At 40.3% G+C, this 16,940-nt stretch overlaps 1 protein-coding gene across 3 annotated transcripts in view; it reads right to left on the minus strand.

The window, feature by feature from the left end:
* Positions 1 to 16,282: 16,282 nt before the first annotated feature.
* Positions 16,283 to 16,940, minus strand: part of HELLS (helicase, lymphoid specific) — a 49,839-nt gene continuing 49,181 nt past the window's right edge. For all 3 annotated transcript variants that reach the window (XM_032245659.1, XM_032245660.1, XM_032245658.1), the window contains one exon: positions 16,283 to 16,862. In XM_032245659.1, coding sequence (XP_032101550.1) covers positions 16,768 to 16,862 — 95 coding nt within the window. In that variant the 3' untranslated portion in view covers positions 16,283 to 16,767. The remainder of the gene's footprint in view (positions 16,863 to 16,940) is intronic.

Raw genomic sequence — 16,940 nt, forward strand, 5'->3', positions numbered from 1 at the left:
AATATTTTTGCTACCACCCTGACTGAACTACTATATCCCTTAACGTAAAAATAAAAGCAGCTATTAGAAAATGGTTCCATTACTTACGTGTTATTTAATATACATTAATTTTTGAGGCAGAAAAGCATACTGGTTGAACTTGAACTCTCACTGAAGTTTTACATAACAGAAGACCTCATAACAATTTATATTTAAAAAGATTTAACATGAGCCGGGTGCGGTGGCTGACACCTGTTATCCCAGCACTTTGGGAGGCCGAGGTGGGTAGATCACAAGGTCAAGAGATTGAGACCATCCTGGACAACATAGTGAAACCCCATCCTATTAAAAATATAAAAATTAGCTGTGTGTGGTGGTGCACACCTGTAGTCCAGTCACTTGGGAAGCTAAGGCAGGAGAATCTCTTGAACCCAGGAGGTGGAGGTTGCCGTGAGCCAAGATTATGACATTGCACTCCAGCCGGGTGACAGAGTGAGACTTCACCTCAAAAAAAAAAAAAAATATTTTGCGTAAGTGCTTTGAATGGTGCACAGTAGCACAATACGCTATGCAGACATGGCAGCAATTATCATTAAAATATCACTATACTAGGTTTTTCTTGTTGTCTACAAGCTTGCCTCTGACCAAAAAATAATAATAATAACCTAACTCACAATATGCTGAGGAAAATAAAACCAAACCAAATTACTGTTTTTTGGATACTTATAACAGAATGTGACTCAAAATGCTGCTTCATATCTCAGTGACAAATCTGAAAATGATGAAAACACCATTGTGAGAATCACAAAACATTAATGAAAATGTTGATATTTAAATTAAGCATTGAAGAACAGATTGGGTTAACAAAATAATGCACAATGCTTCCAAAGACCATTTCAACTATCTCCAACTGGTTTTATATTTCCTTGCATTTGAGAATCACAGTTAAGTCCTATGAGAAATAATTCTGGAGGGTGGTTTGCATAAATACTTCACCTCTCTCTCTACCCATAACCTTTGCCATGTAACTTTGCAGTGTCCTCTCACTACGATTCTGGGTTTGCCCCTGTGACTTTCTGTAGCCATGAGAAATTAGCTGGGATGCAAGTAGAGGCCTGAAAAGTACTTACTCAATTTCACTTACTTTAGTGTCTCTATTTTGTTGTGAGAAGAGCACGTCTGAGCCAGCTCTTTAGTGGCAGAAGGATGAGAAAACCTTCTCAGCAGTCTCTTCAACCCCGTTGAGTCTAGATCAACTGACTACCAGCTGGCCAGCTGGCCACAGATGTAAGTCTAGCCAAGGCCAGCTGAGCCAACCATTCAAGCCCTGCCTAGACCAGCTGACAACAGCCAATCCACAGACACAGAAATAATAAGCATATTAAGCCACTGAGTGTTGAGGGTGATTTTGTGCCAAGCAAGCTAATACATTCCATAATTACCATTGCAGGGCATTTTGCTTATTTTATTCTTGGTCAAAAAATGACTTTTATTCTTATTTATAACATGTATTTGAGTTCAAGATAGCTGACTGAATGCCCTTGTTTACTTCTTCTCCCTCCCAATATCTTCTTTTAAATGAAAATATAAATGTAAAAATCTATAGGAGCATTGAAAATCCAGGAGGTGAATAACAACAGATCATAAAATTGAGAAACTTCTAGAAGACTAACTATATGGAAATAAATTGCCAACAAAATACAACCAAGCTAAGAATCTCAAAACATCAGACATGAAAAAAGAGATTTATTAAAAATAAGAATCTGGCAAGGTGTGGTGGCTCACTCCTATAATCGTAATACTTTGGGAGGCCAAGGCAGGCAGATCACTTAAGCCCAGGAATTTAAGACCAGCCTGGACAACATGGCAAAACCCCCTCTTTAAAAAAAAATACTTTAAAAATTTGCTGGGTATGATGGCACACATCTGTAGTCTCAGCTACTCAGAAGGCTGAGGTGGAGGGATCACTTGCCCGGAAGTGGAGGTTTCAGTGAGCTGAGATGGTGCCTCTGCACTCCAGCCTGGGTGACAGAGCAAGACGCTGTCTTAAAAAGAAAAAAAAAAAAAAAACACCAAAAACTAGTCAGACATAGTGGCATATGCCTGTGGTCCCAGCTACTCGGAAAGGATCACTTGAGCCCGGGAGGTTGAGACTGCAGTAAGCCATGATCATGCCACTGCACTCTAGCGTGAGCCACAGAGCAAAACCCAGTCTCAAAAAAACAAAAAACAAAACAAAATTGGACTACTAAATTTAAATATATTTGTTCATGCATTATGCTCTACTATCACAGTCATCGTTCAAATGCACCTTCAAAGTCCTCTGCCCAGGCCAGGTGAAGTGGCTCATGCCTATAGCCCCAGCACAAGCATGGGAGGCCAAGGTGGGCAGATCACCTGAGGTTGGGAGTGGGAAACCAGCCTGGCCAACATGATGAAACCCTGTCTGTACTAAAAATGTAAAAATTAGCCAGGTGTGGTGGAAGGTACCTGTATTCCCAGCTACTTGGGAGGCTGAGGCAGGAGAATTGCTTGAACCCAGGAGGCAGATGTTACAGTGAGCCAAGATCGCACCATTGCACTCCAGCCTGGGCAACAAGAGCAAAAATTTCATCTCAAAAAAAAAAAAAAGTCCTCTGGCCATAATTGCAATTTGGGGACAGGTGGAAAATAGATAGAACTTCATGATGACAAAAGCTGGGTAAGCAGAAAAAATATATAGCATGTCTTGTGAAGAGGGAGACTGTTCTAAGCGTCAAAGACTACAGGCACAAGCCTTATTAACAGATAGTTGTGTGATAACCTTCCTGAGAGTATCTTGTCAGCCTCCTAATCTCCAACAGACTGACAATCAAGTTCCAGGCAAAGGTACAAATAAGACCCACAGGTAGGTTCTTCCTACTTTATGATATAGCAACGTACCTGGAGCTGGACTAACTGAAAAGTTAAGGGCACAATTCTCCAGACTGCAAGCCTTCTGACACTAACTATAAGTTTTGGGTTTCCAAAAATCACCCTCAGATTCAATAATTTGCTAGAAAGATTCATAGTACTGAAAGCTTGTATATTCTCAGTAACCAGCCAAAGGAAGAAATACATGGGGTGGAGTTGTGGATAGGTCCAAATGAAATGGGAGAGTTCCTTGACCCTCCTCTCAGGATGTGCAACAGGGATGTGGCTTACCTGTTTGGTTGCTGCTGATGCTGCTCAAACCCTTGACAGGAGGAGGAGCATGCAGACAGGCAGGTGCAGGAGCTGGGGCAAGTGCTTTGGGCTCCAGCCCCATAGTTGTGTCTAGGGGTGGGTGCCTGCAGACCCAGTACTACAATGCTCTTTTAGCCTTGCAGTCCTCAGATGGCTTAAGTGTTAACCAGCTCAATGGGCCCTCTGCCTTTTCACAAGGGCAGAGAGCCAGTGTGACAGCTTTCTGTATCCTGAGTTCTTGACTAGAGTCCTCAAAGAATTGGGTCACACAAGGGCTTGAAGGATTAATATGGGGGTTTTAATGAGTGGTGGAGGTGGCTCTCAGCAGGATGGATGGGGAGCTGGAAGGGGGATTGTAGTGGGAAGATGATCTTTCCCTGGAGTTTGGTCATCCAGCAGCTGGACTCCTCTTGGTGTTCAGACGTTCTTTTTCTTCTTCTCTGCTGTGCCATTCTGCCATTCGCCTGCTTGTCACCTTGTCTCTTTTGTCTCCTTGTCTGCTTCTGGAACCTGGAATTCAGGGTTACTATGGGTACAGGATGGCGGAGGCGAGGCATAGCAAGCCAAAAGGCAACTTTTTGGGCACAAAAACAGAAGTACCTGTTCCCACATAAGGCCATGAGTCTCCAGGCTTGAGAGTGAGGACTTTGCCAGGGAACTGCCTTCTACCCAGTATTTCTTTATCTCCTATCCATATCACAAATGCTGAGCTTTCTGTTATCCTCTACCCATGGATCCATGGCCAGTGTCACTTCTTCCCAGCCACAGTGGTCTACAATACCTATATAATGCAAAGCTCATCCTACCCTCTGTGTCCAGGGGTTTTATTCAAGCTTTATGATTGATTGATTCATTGCCCACAGGTTGAATGTAAGCACCAGCTCTCCCTGTTTCCCAGGTCAGGCTATCATGAGGGCCCAACATTACACAACTTATTTTGAGACTGGGTCTCACTCTGTCACCCAGGCTAGAGTGCAGTGGTGCCAACACAACTCACTACAGCCTCAACCTCCTGGGCTCAAGTAATCCTCCCACCTCAGCCTCCTAAGTACCTGCAATCACAGGCATATGCTGCCACACCTGGCTGATTTTTAAAACTTATTTGTATAGATGGGGTCTCACCATGTTAGCCAAGTTGGTCTTGAACTCCTGGGCTGAAGTTATTCTCTCACCTGTCTCCCAAAGTGCTGGGATTACAGACATGAGCCACGGCACTCAGGCCACGAATCACTTTACTAGCACTAACTAGCCTTGTGGTCTAAGCAGCCCACCAAGAATAACAAAGACATTCCCATCACTTAGGAAATTCCAAGAGTTTAGATATTGCCTCCTAGGAGCCAGGACAAAGGCCAGGTCTCTCCTTGGATGAGGCCAGATTCTTTATTAAGAAGTAACTTTTCTCTGTTGACCAGAAAATGTTCTGTGATTCTTATTGAGGAAGTAGGGTAAATACATGGTAAACAAAAGGCCAATCTAATGATCTGCAGTCATGAGTTAACTGAGGGATACCCCTGTTAGCTACAACAAGAAGTGATAACAACATAAGGAAGAAAAAATAATTTTCTCTACCATTCAGTTCTTCAGTGGGACTCCCTATAACAAAAGACAGGTTAACTGGAGAAAAAGTTTATTAACATGTATATTTTCAAATATACAAGAAAGAAATCTAAGGAATAATTTTTTAGAGTACAGGTAAAAAAGAGTATGGGAAAAAGCCTGGTTAAGATGAGACAGCCAGGAAAAGCACTTTACACAAAGGTAAGATTTGCTTTGCGAAGGCACTTTCTCTATTTAGTCATCCCTCTCTTCTTTGTGCAAAGAAGACATCCTTTCTGAGGAGAGCAAATATCACCTCGGCCATCAAACCAACCATCTGGATGCAAAGCCCCTTATCTGAGAAATTCAAGAAGTAATTACACTTCCCTATTATCTTGTGAAAGGAAAATAAAACTCAGGACCCCAAAATCACTAAGCCAAGGGAAAAGTCAAGCTGGGCACTACATCAGGCAAACCTGCCTCCCATTTTTTTATAGCTAAAAATAAAAGTTACATACCTCCCTCACAATTTGCCCACAAGGAAATTCCTTGTGGGCCTCAATATCTTTACCCTTAAAAAGTTCTGTTGAATTTGTCTGACAATAAACTGATAGCTTACCTTCACAGATGCAGGACAGAAAGTCATCCCTCTGCTTACCTGAAACAAATGCACATCTGCTTGTTCTGTCCTATGGTTTATGTAAAAATGCAGATTCATTGAGCCATACTAAATTGTGTATTCAGTGGAAGGCTAATCAAGGACTCAAAGGAATGTAACCTTTGGTCTTTCATCTACTTATGACCTGGAAGTTCCCCCATGTCCTCACCTCCTTCAAGTTGTCTAACCTTACCCAATCAAACCAATGTACATCTTATACATATTATGTCTCATGTTTCCCTAAAATGTATAAAAGTAAGCTGTACCCCCAAGCACCTTGGGCACATGTCATAAGGACCTCCTGAGGGTGCATCACAGATGTGTCCTTAACCTTGGCTAAATTTTCTAAATTAGTTGAGATCCATCTCAGATATTTTGGGTGTACAATCTAAAGCAAACTGCACCATTGGAGCAACTCCATCTCAAAAAAAAAAAACAAACAAAAAAACAAAAAAACCCCAGCTCTTCCTATTACATGCCATAAAAGGTTGTCTTCTTTCCCTCCCCTCAAAATTTTCAGGTCAAATGTCAGAAGCTTTTACGAAGGTCCAATCACTCTGAACTAGAATTGTTCTCTTAACATTTCTCAAGCCTAACTTCTTTTTGGGTCCTGCAAGCCAGAAAAATGCGCCAGAATTGAAACCACTTGTTTACAGTGTAAGAAATGAGAGAAATGTGACTTGGGCAAAAAGAGGATCCCTTTCTCCTTTAGAGAAATGCCTTTATCCAAGGACTGGAGATTAGTGTTTGAGGCAGAATAAAAGTACAGTAAAATGATTCTATGGTTTGAATCTTGGCTTTTGGCTTGCTTTCTTTGGTAGTATACCTGTTATTAGGAAATTACAACTAATAAGAGTAAAATGTAGTAGAGATGGTGGTATCTTTCACTTATTAAACATTCAAGTGGCAGACATTACATGAAGTACTTTATGTATACTCTTTCAATCACCCATAGTATCCTTGAGATGAACACTGACTATATTTAATAAATGTCCTTTTCTGTATTAACCCATTGGAACCTTACGTCCTTGAGGTAGGAGTTACTATTATTTCCCTCATTTGCAGAATAGCTTATAATTGCTAAAGCCAGGCCAAAGCTACTATGCAGTATAAAACTAAGAGTACAAAACCATGAAGAAATCATGAAAGTGCCTTCAATATAGCCAGAAAATAACACTTCTAATTAATCAGAGAAATACATGTTGTGTCAGTCACTTTATCTCCTTTAGCAAAGCAAATCTTAACAGGTCTTGGTTGGTTGTCACTGAAACTATTTCCTCATGTTTAATGTAGATGAATATAAAATTCTAGGCTATAAATTTCTTCCTTTGACAGTTTTACTTTTTATCTATTAAAACATCTGTTATCAGCCAGGGGCTCACGCCTGTAATCCCAGCACTTTGGGAGGCTGAAGTGGGCACATCACCTGAGGTCAGGAGTTCAAGACCAGCTCGGCCAACATGGTGAAACCATCTCTACTAAAAATACAAAACTTAGCCGACTGTGGTGGTGGGTACCTGCAATCCCAGCTACTCAGGAGGCTAAGGCCAGAAAAGTGCTTGAACCTGGGAGGCAGAGATTGCAGTGAGCCAAGATTGCACCATTGCACTTCAGCCTGGGCAACAAGAGCAGAAGTCTGTCTCAAAAAAATATCTGCTATCTGACCATCGTTCCTTTGGTGATCTTTCTCTGAAAGGTTCAGAAGATTGTCTTTGATGCTCATTTGCTCTATAATGCATCCAGGTGTAGGAAATTTCTTAAATTCTGGGTAGCACTTAATAAACTAACCCAATAAGGTCATTTTTTTAAATTCTAGGAAACGAAGTATTTTTTAATCCAGTGTATTCACTTGATTTTTCTAGTTTTATTACTGCTTTATTTCCAACATGCTGTTATATAGTAGTGACAAAACAGACAAGATGCCGAATCTCATAGAGATCACGAGGCAGACAGATTAACAACAATAAGACATTTTGTGGGGAAGAGAGAGAACAGGGACATTCAGTCTAGTTGAAATGTGACCTAAAATCAAATTAGCAAGCAGCTATCATGCACCTATCTGAGTGAGGAACACAGCTAAATGTCAAGTCCAAACAATAATGGATTCATCAATGATGGATTTAATCTCAAAGTTGCTAGGTGCCTCTCTTCAGGTGTGCTCCGACCTCAATTTTCCAATCTTATCCCCTAAGGAAAGATCAAACCTGTCTTGTGGTGAGTAGTGTAATATTCCAATACAACTTCTCTTGCTCCCTGGTGCTAATACGAAGGGGAATCAATGGAAAACGTAGAAACAAGTGTACATGCACAGGATAAAGCAAAGCATCTTGCCACTCCATTCTCCCAAATGTGCCTGCGTCTGCTTCTCAGTGCTAACTACTCATGTGAGACATCTCAATAAAACATTAAAATGGATTTTTGTCTCAAATCATTTAAATACCCAGACAGAATAAATTCAGTGTTCCATGGCACTCCCAAATCCTTACACAAGTCCAGTAATAAATGGTGGAGACTAAGAGGCAAGATATACCTATAACTGATCTGTTCTCACCAGGGATTCTTCTACCACGTATTTCATCTACAGTAAGAAAAATCATTTTTATTAACATTCCCCAAACTTCATTATTTAACACACCTATCATAGTTTCTGCTATGCAGAATTAATCCATGGTAATACAGATTATGAAAGCAATTCACCATGGGATGGGGTTATTAACTAAGAGGGCAAAGAGAAACTTATCAAATGCTAATGTGGATGGAAAAGAAGTAGACATAGGCCAAGTGTGGTGGTTCATGCCTACAATCCCAGGACTTTGGGAGGCCGAGGCAGGCAGATCACCTGAGATCGGGAGTTAGAGACCATCCTGACCAATATGGAGAAACCCCATCTCTACTAAAAATACAAAACTAGCCAGGCGTAGTGGCACATGCCTGTAATCCCAGCTACTCAGGAAGCTGAGACAGGAGAATCACTTGAACCCAGGAGGCAGAGGTTGAGGTGGGCCAAGATGGCAATACTGCACTCCAGCCTGTGCAACAAGAACAAAACTGTCTCAAAAACAAACAAACAAAACCAGGTAGATATAGACAAAAAGTATAAATCAAGCTAGCACTTACAAGATTTTTGTATCATGCTGAAAGAAAATGGTAGGCTGGATGTGGTAGCTTCTGCTATTGGGAGGCAGAGGCAGGATGACTGCTTGAGTCCAGAAGTTGGAGATGCCTGGACAATAAATAGTTCACAAATGCCTAGGCAACAGTTCGCAAAATAAACTTTAAAAACAAAACAAAAAAAACTAAGCTCTACGAAAAAGTTTAAAAATTAGGCATGGTGGCAACCGTCTGCAGTCCCTGCTGTTCAGGAGGCTCAATGGGAGGATCCCCGGAGTTGGAGGCTACAGTGAACTATAATCCAAGCCTGGATGACAGAGCGAGAACTCATCTGACCAAAAAAAAAAAAAAAAAAGCCATGTTTGTGTTATGACTATACTATTTTACAAATAACATTTCTTTTTAAAGTGAAAAAAGAAACAAGAGACCTTGCTTTGATCACTGTAATTGTATGGGTTGCAGTAGAGAGTATTTAGCATGAGGAGAAGCAAGCATACATTATTTAAAAATATTCCAAAATACCTTAGAGAAGAGAAATAGTTCACATAATGCTACTCTTATTAGGGTGCTTTAGGAAAGACAGTGAAGGATATAGAGGAATTTAAAATGCTAAGACTCAAGAAGACATAAAAGATACAGTGACATGCTTGTGGGGACAATCTGTAGATTCACTTGGCTAAAGGAGACGTAAGATTTCTAAAAACGGTAATGGAAAAAATTACGAACAACTTAATTCATTCTTTAGACCTCATTTAGCCTCAAACAGGAACCTGTGAACATAAGCTCAGGAGTAAGTTTTATGAGCATATTTCAACCAAGTGTAAATAAATTATAAGCATATTCTAGACTACGTGGTTAATTGAGTAGAAATTCAGAACTAAAATAATTTTTTGAAATAAAGACAGAAGCATTTATTTAATGTTCTTCATGAAAAAACTAATACTTTGTAGCCTTCTTATAAAATCTTACCTCAAACTGCTAAGACTAAAAAAATCACATACAATTGCTAAAGCATTGGTGAAAGATTTCATCACATGTTGGATTGGAAATGTTCAAGTACCACCTTCACCATACCTTTTGACACTTTCAACCATCTAATAATATGGAATAGTGACTCACTAAAGAAATAAAGCTAAAAAAATATTTTTTATACTTTGATCAGGTTCTGAAAGACAAGGCCTGGTTTAAGAATAATTTTTTGGCTGGGCGCGGTGGCTCAAGCCTGTAATCCCAGCACTTTGGGAGGCCGAGGCGGGTGGATCACGAGGTCAAGAGATCGAGACCATCCTGGTCAGCATGGTGAAACCCCGTCTCTACTAAAAATACAAAAAATCAGCTGGGCATGGTGGCGCGTGCCTGTAATCCCAGCTACTCAGGAGGCTGAGGCAGGAGAATTGCCTGGACCCAGGAGGCGGAGGTTGCGGTGAGCCAAGATCGCGCCATTGCACTCCAGCCTGGGTAACATGAGTGAAACTCCGCCTCAAAAAAAAAAAAAAAAAAAAAAGAATAATTTTTCATGTAAGACAAGACAGGGAGTATTTGTTTCCATATCATCAAATGAATTCATCTATTTCCCTCTGTCCCTTACAAAAATCTGGAAACTTAAATGATCGTAAAAAATGAAACAAGTGTTAAACCCCCAGACAATAAAACAGAAGCAATGGCAAAGCAATATTTTGGAAACTGAAAAATAAATGCATCAGTGTTACTTAGTTGACTCAATAGGCTGGAGAACTGAAAGGCTCAGTTCTAGATAGAGGTTTTCACTAAAAAAACACCAGAAGTAGTTGAAAGAAGCAGTTAAATACCAAGGTCCTATACCTCCTTGTAAAATGCTTACCACTCCCCCTTACACTGGAAGAAAACTCAGAATTAACTGCCTGGAAAGGGTGAATCAGTGGATGTCTGGAATATGAGAATCCAAATATAGACAGGGTACAGTATTTTACTGAAAACTGGGACATCTACATTTTGAACAGTAAAATCTCCAACACACTGTCCCTCCATCCTCACCGCCCCCCAAAAAATTGGCAAAGTATATACTCATATAGGACAAGTGATTAAAGAATTTCTCTCAGATACATATGTACATCTTCTCTCTCATATACATACTGACATTTGGGTGACCCTCAAATAAACCGCCTAGTGAAATCAAAGCGGAGTAAAATCCACCTGCTGAGAGCCCTCATGCATGAAACTTGAGAGATTTCTTGTAGCTCTTAAATTTGAGGAACAATAAATGATCCAAAGGCATTAGAAGAAGCATCAAAATAAAAGACTAAACAAAGGGAAGAATCATTTAATGAAACAGACTATGCAGACAGAAGAAATTTTTTTACAATTTCTAGGCAGAAGTGCCAGTGGTGGTGGCTCAAACATGTGATTCCAGTGCTTTGGGAAGGAAACATGGGAGGATCCCCTGAGGCCAGGAACTCAAGAGCAGCTTGAGCAACACAGGAAGACCCTATCTCTACAAAATTTTTCTGAAAACATTACCTGGGCAGGCCAGACACGGTGGCTCATGCCTATAATCCCAGCACTTTGGGAAGCCAAGGAGGGTGGATCACAAGGTCAAGAGACTGAGACCATCCTGGCCAACATGGTGAAATCCTGACTCTGCTAAAAATAAAAGATCACCTAGCTGTGGTGGCATATGCCTGTAGTCCCAGCTACTCAGGAGGCTGAGGCAGGAGAATCACTTGAAGCCAGGAGGCAGAGGTTGCAGCGAGCTGAGGCGACAGAGTGAGACTCTGTCTGAGACCCCAAAAAAAAAAAAAAAAAAAACATTATCTGGACATAGTAGCACATGCCTGTAGTCCCACATACTCGGAAAGCTGAGGTGGCAGGATGGCTTGAGCCCAGAAATTCAAGACTGTAGTGAGCTATGATTGCACCAGTGCACTCCAATCTGGACAACACCAAGACCATGTGTCTTATTAAAAAAAAAAAAAAAAAAAAGGCCGGGCGCGGTGGCTCAAGCCTGTAATCCCAGCACTTTGGGAGGCCGAGGCGGGTGGATCACGAGGTCAAGAGATCGAGACCATCCTGATCAACATGGTGAAACCTCGTCTCTACTAAAAATACAAAAAATTAACTGGGCATGGTGGTGCGTGCCTGTAATCCCAGCTACTCAGGAGGCTGAGGCAGGAGAATTGCCTGAACCCGGGAAGCGGAGGTTGCGGTGAGCCGAGATCGCGCCATTGCACTCCAGCCTGGGTAACAACAGCGAAACTCCGTCTCAAAAAAAAAAAAAAAAAAAAAAAAAGTTCTAGGCAGAGAGAGGAGCACACATTCAAAAGACAAAATTTTCCAAGATATCATTCTAAAAAATTTCTATGAATTAAAAGACAGATTTTCAGACTGAGCTTTAAAAGAGTAAAACAAAAACAAAAATAAGATCCACACCAAAAAGATGGGCATGATGGCACATGCCTGTAGTCCGAGTTACTTGAGTGACTAAGGTGAAAAGGTAACTTGAAATCAGGAATTCAAATCAAGTCTATGCAACACAGCAGGGCTCTGTCTCTTAAAAAAAAAGGCTGTCCGTGGTGGTTCACGCCTGTAATCTCAGCACTTTGGGAGGCCAAGGGGGGCTGATCACCTGAGGTTGGGAGTTCGAAACCAGCACGACCAACATGGAGAAACCCATCTCTAAACTACAAAATTAGCTGGGCGTGGTGGTGCATGCCTATAATCCCAGCTACTAGTAGAAGGAGAATGGCTTGAACGGGGAAGTGGAGGCTGTGGTGAGCCAAAATGGCACCACTGCACCCCACCTAGGCAACAAGAGTGAAAGTCCATCTCAAAAAGAAAAAATCCATATCAAGGACACATTATTGCGATATTACTTTAGAATATAAAAGACAAAGAAACATTAGAATTTCACATTAACAAAAGGCAGGAAATTTCCTTCAGCAGACAGGAAATCAAAGTGGCAATAGGGCCAGATCCAAGAGCTCACACCTGGAATCCCAGCTCTTTGGGAGGCTGAGGCGGGGGAATTGCTTGAGCCCAGGAGTTAAGGACCAGCCTGGGTAACATAGTGAGAACCTGTCTCTACAAAAAAATTGAAAACTTAGCAGGGCATTTGGTAGATGGCTGTAGTCCAACCTGTATTGGTGGCTGAGGCAGGAGGATCACTGGAGCCTATGAGGTCAAGGCTACAGTGAGCTATATATTCATGCCAGGGTGACAGAATGAGAACCTGTCTCAAAAAAATAAAAAGTTATCATTAATTTTCTTTCCTACAACACTGCAAGTTCTCAGACAACACAACAACTTTCAAAAATACTGAGAAAATAATTCCTAATCTAAAATCCCAAACCAAAACTATCCATCAAAATGTAGGAATACAACGAAAACACAGCCAGATATGCAAGTTCTGAAAAAATTCATTTCCCTTGAATCCTTTTCTCAGGAAAACACAGGACAACATATTCTATCAAAATGAGGGAGTAAACCAAGGAAAAATAAAAAGAGAGATCCAGCCAGGCTTGGTGGCTCATGCTTGTAATCCCAGCACTTTGGAAGGCCGGGGTGGGTGGATCACCTGAGGTCAGGAGTTTGAGACCAGCCTGGCCTACATGGTGAAACCCCATCTACTAAAAATAGAAAAATTAGCTGGGCGTGGTGGCGGGCACCTGCAATCCCAGCTTGTCAGGAGGATGAGGCAGGAGAATCGCTTGAACCCAGGAAGCAGAGGCTGCAGTGAGCCCAAATCACACCACTGCACTCCAGCCTGGGCAAGAAGAGCAAGACTCTGTCTTTTAAGAAAAAAAAAAAAAAAAGAGAGAGTTCCAGTAAACAGTAGTTCCAAACCATGAAAGAGCCAATAGGAACACCCAGAAGGATGGTAAAGGAAGGTTCCAGATGGAATCAGTTCTACAGTCCAGACTAGAATAAACAATGTTCCAGGCCGGGCGCGGTGGCTCAAGCCTGTAATCCCAGCACTTTGGGAGGCCGAGGCGGGTGGATCACGAGGTCAAGAGATCGAGACCATCCTGGTCAACATGGTGAAACCCCGTCTCTACTAAAAATACAAAAAATTAGCTGGGCATGGTGGCGTGTGCCTGTAATCCCAGCTACTCAGGAGGCTGAGGCAGGAGAATTGCCTGAACCCAGGAGGCGGAGGTTGTGGTGAGCCGAGATCGCGCCATTGCACTCCAGCCTGGGTAACAAGAGCGAAACTCCATCTCAAAAAAAAAAAAAAACAATGTTCCAAGGGGTGGAGGGGATAGCATGTATTTGGAGGGGGAGATTTACTACTGAATCATGTGATCTGTTTACTTCCAGAGAGTTTAAATATAAATTATAGGTAGGTAAAAAATACAGCAAGTATTAACTTCAGGAGAAAAAAAAAAAGCTGTACAAGAATGAAAATACAATAGCATTCTTCAACTTACTGCAACCTCTGCTTTCTGGGTTCAAGCAATTCTCCCGCCTCAGCCTCCTGAGTAGCTGGGACTACAGGTGCCCACCACCACACCTGGCTAATTTTTGTATTTTTAGTAGAGATGCAGTTTTATCGTGTTGGCCAGGATGGTCTTATCTCCTGATACACCCAACTCGGCCTCCCAAAGTGCTGGGATTACAGGTGTAAGCCACCTCACCCGGACAATAATAGCATATTCTATGGCTTATCTAAAGCTTTAATAATACTTATATAGCCATGATAAAAGTAACTATTGAGCCAATCAAAAATTATTTTATAATTACACTCAAAAGATGTACGGGATCTTTATTTCATGTTTGAAGTAGTGAGAGGTGGTAGGAAAGCACACTTTTAAAGAAGGTATTTCTAAGTATTTTTAAGCATTTGCCCATAATTTGAGGAAGAGTAAATGATCCCAAGACATTTGAAGAACCATCAAAAAAAAAAAACAAAAAAACAACAAAAACACTCAATTAAACTAAGGGAAGACTCAAATGACTATGGGTGGATGGCAGGGGGAGCTTTATAGACAGTAGGCTGAACTTGGTGGTTCACACCTGTAATTCCAGCACTTTCGGAGGCCGAGGTCTAAACAATTGGAAGAATAAAGTTGTCATTTATTAACTAAGGAAAATGCAAAAGAAGCAAATTTGGATTAAACAAAAAGCAAAGTGCAGATACGGAATAGTCTGAGTTATCAAGCACCTAGTAAGCAGTTGGATATGTGAATCTGGAATTCAAGAGAAAGGTTCTGGCTGAAGATATAAATCTGAGTCATCAGCATAGTTCATATTAAAGAAATGAAGTAAGACCATCAAGTGAATCACAAAATGGGCTTGGGACATTCCAATGTTTCAAGGACAGAAAAGGAAACAGCAAAGGAAACTCAGAAAGAGCCACAGAAATATGGAGGAAAAACCAGGCAAATATGTTTGCTAGAAGCCAAACAAAGTAACTTTTATGGAGAAGAGTCAATCATATGAAATGCTGCTAATAGATCAAGTCACATGAGATCACTGCTGACACAAGAGACCTTAAAAAAAATGGCTCCAATGGAGATAAATATCTTATAGGAATGGGTTCAGGAAAAAACAGAATAAACTAAAAACAATGAATACAGACAAGCAGTTTTGCTATAAAGGAACTTTTTCAAGAAGTTTTGCTATAGAGGAAATGAGACATTTCAGTTGGCTCAAGGTAGGACAAACAATATATTCATAGTATATAAGAAAGGAAAGATAGGCATAGATGCTAGGTTTACAGATCCAATGGTGACAACTTTTAAAGGTTCCTTTTTGATTGCATCTATTTTCTTTTTTTTTTTTTAATATTTTGTTTGTACTTCCTCATTTATTTATTTTATTGCATTTTAGGTTTTGGGGTACATGTGAAGAACATGCAAAATTGTTGCATAGGAACACACGTGGCAGTGTGATTTGCTGCCTTCCTCCCCATCACCTCTCATGGAAATGGGGAGCAAAATGAGAGGAAAGAGATATGAGACATGTAATGACAGAGATAAAACTATGAAATAGTCATTTAGGACAATATATGAGGAAAGATTAGATCGCTAATGACAAGATCATGAATTTCAAGCAAGCCTAGGTCAGCATGCTGATGTGATGGGTAAACATTTTCACTTAAACAGATAAACCTGCTCTATAGTCTTTTATTTAACCAAATGTTCTATCCAAAGTTTTTCACCATCACCAAAGAACTTACCCATGTAACAAAAAACCAGCAGTACCCTAAAAACTATCGAAATAAAAACTTAAAAGTAGAAAGGCCTGTATAAACAGGGCACAGAAAAAATTTTTTAAAGTTTTTCTTAAGTGACAGTTCCATTTTCCTAAGTCTCAGATCATCTGGTCTGCATATGAATATATATGGCAACAACAGTAACATTTTTCCATGAAATAAACACCAGCACAGAAAAGTACGGTCCAGGGAGTACGTCCTCTCTCCAGGGTACATTCAGGATTTCTCTTCCTCATTGTCTGATATCCTTTCACACAGGGTCTAAACTGTGCCCTTTTTGGCTTTTGTGTTGTTCTATTATGGATTCTGCATTACTTACATACTCCTAAGGCCTGTTCTCTTCTATCTGGTTCTATTTAACCCACTACTATAAATTTTCAGGGTCTGCCTTGTTTCGCATTATATACTACCATTTCCAATTTCTAGTCTTTTGTCAAGACCTTACAGTTTCATTCAGAAACTTCTCTTGTGCTGACAGAATGTCCACTTGAAATCTTTATATGACACACTCCAATAGTACTAGTGAATGAAACCAAGACAACAAAATAATATCAAATCCCATCAATAGTCAATCTTTTGCTGCTATTGTACCTAAACTATGCCTAAAAATAATAATTTAATGAGATTATCTTATAAGGAAAATTTATTTGGTAAACTATCTCATAGAAGTAAGACTTGAAAATCAAAGTTTCTTAAACACACAGCATAATCCCGATCTCCCCCCATGAAAAGCCTACTTCATAACTGAAGTACCAAAACCCCATGAACTGTATTACTAAAAAAAAAAGACATTTACTAAACTTCCACAGGAAGACTGTATAAATCTGGAAGTGGTTAAGTACACATCAGCCTGTATCCAAGAATAATACTCAGTCTCAAAAATTAACTGAAAATCTAAACTTAATATGGATACTTCTTTGTTTGTAATAAGGCTCAGAAAATTACTATCTAATTAAGTATACATGGTACTAGTTACATGTCAACTGATATAATAAAAAAAGGTTAAGTGGACAATCTGTATTTCAAACCCAATACAGGGAAATCACTAGTTGCAAACAAGAACTTTTAAAAGCCATTCTTGGGCTCCAGTTTAAAACAAACATTCAGGACTGGAATCTTCAGAATTTTCTAGTATCTTGAATAACCCCATCTTCTCTTTAATTGGTCCTGAAGCATTCATTTGATCTAAGAGAAAAACATTAAAACGGGAACAGTTTAGAAGAAGAAATCACAAAAGAAACATCCAATATGATGCTATGAGAA

Source organism: Sapajus apella, unplaced genomic scaffold (assembly GCF_009761245.1).
Source record: "Sapajus apella isolate SASKATOON/1434 unplaced genomic scaffold, GSC_monkey_1.0 scaffold58, whole genome shotgun sequence".
Classification (NCBI taxonomy): Eukaryota; Metazoa; Chordata; class Mammalia; order Primates; family Cebidae; genus Sapajus; species Sapajus apella.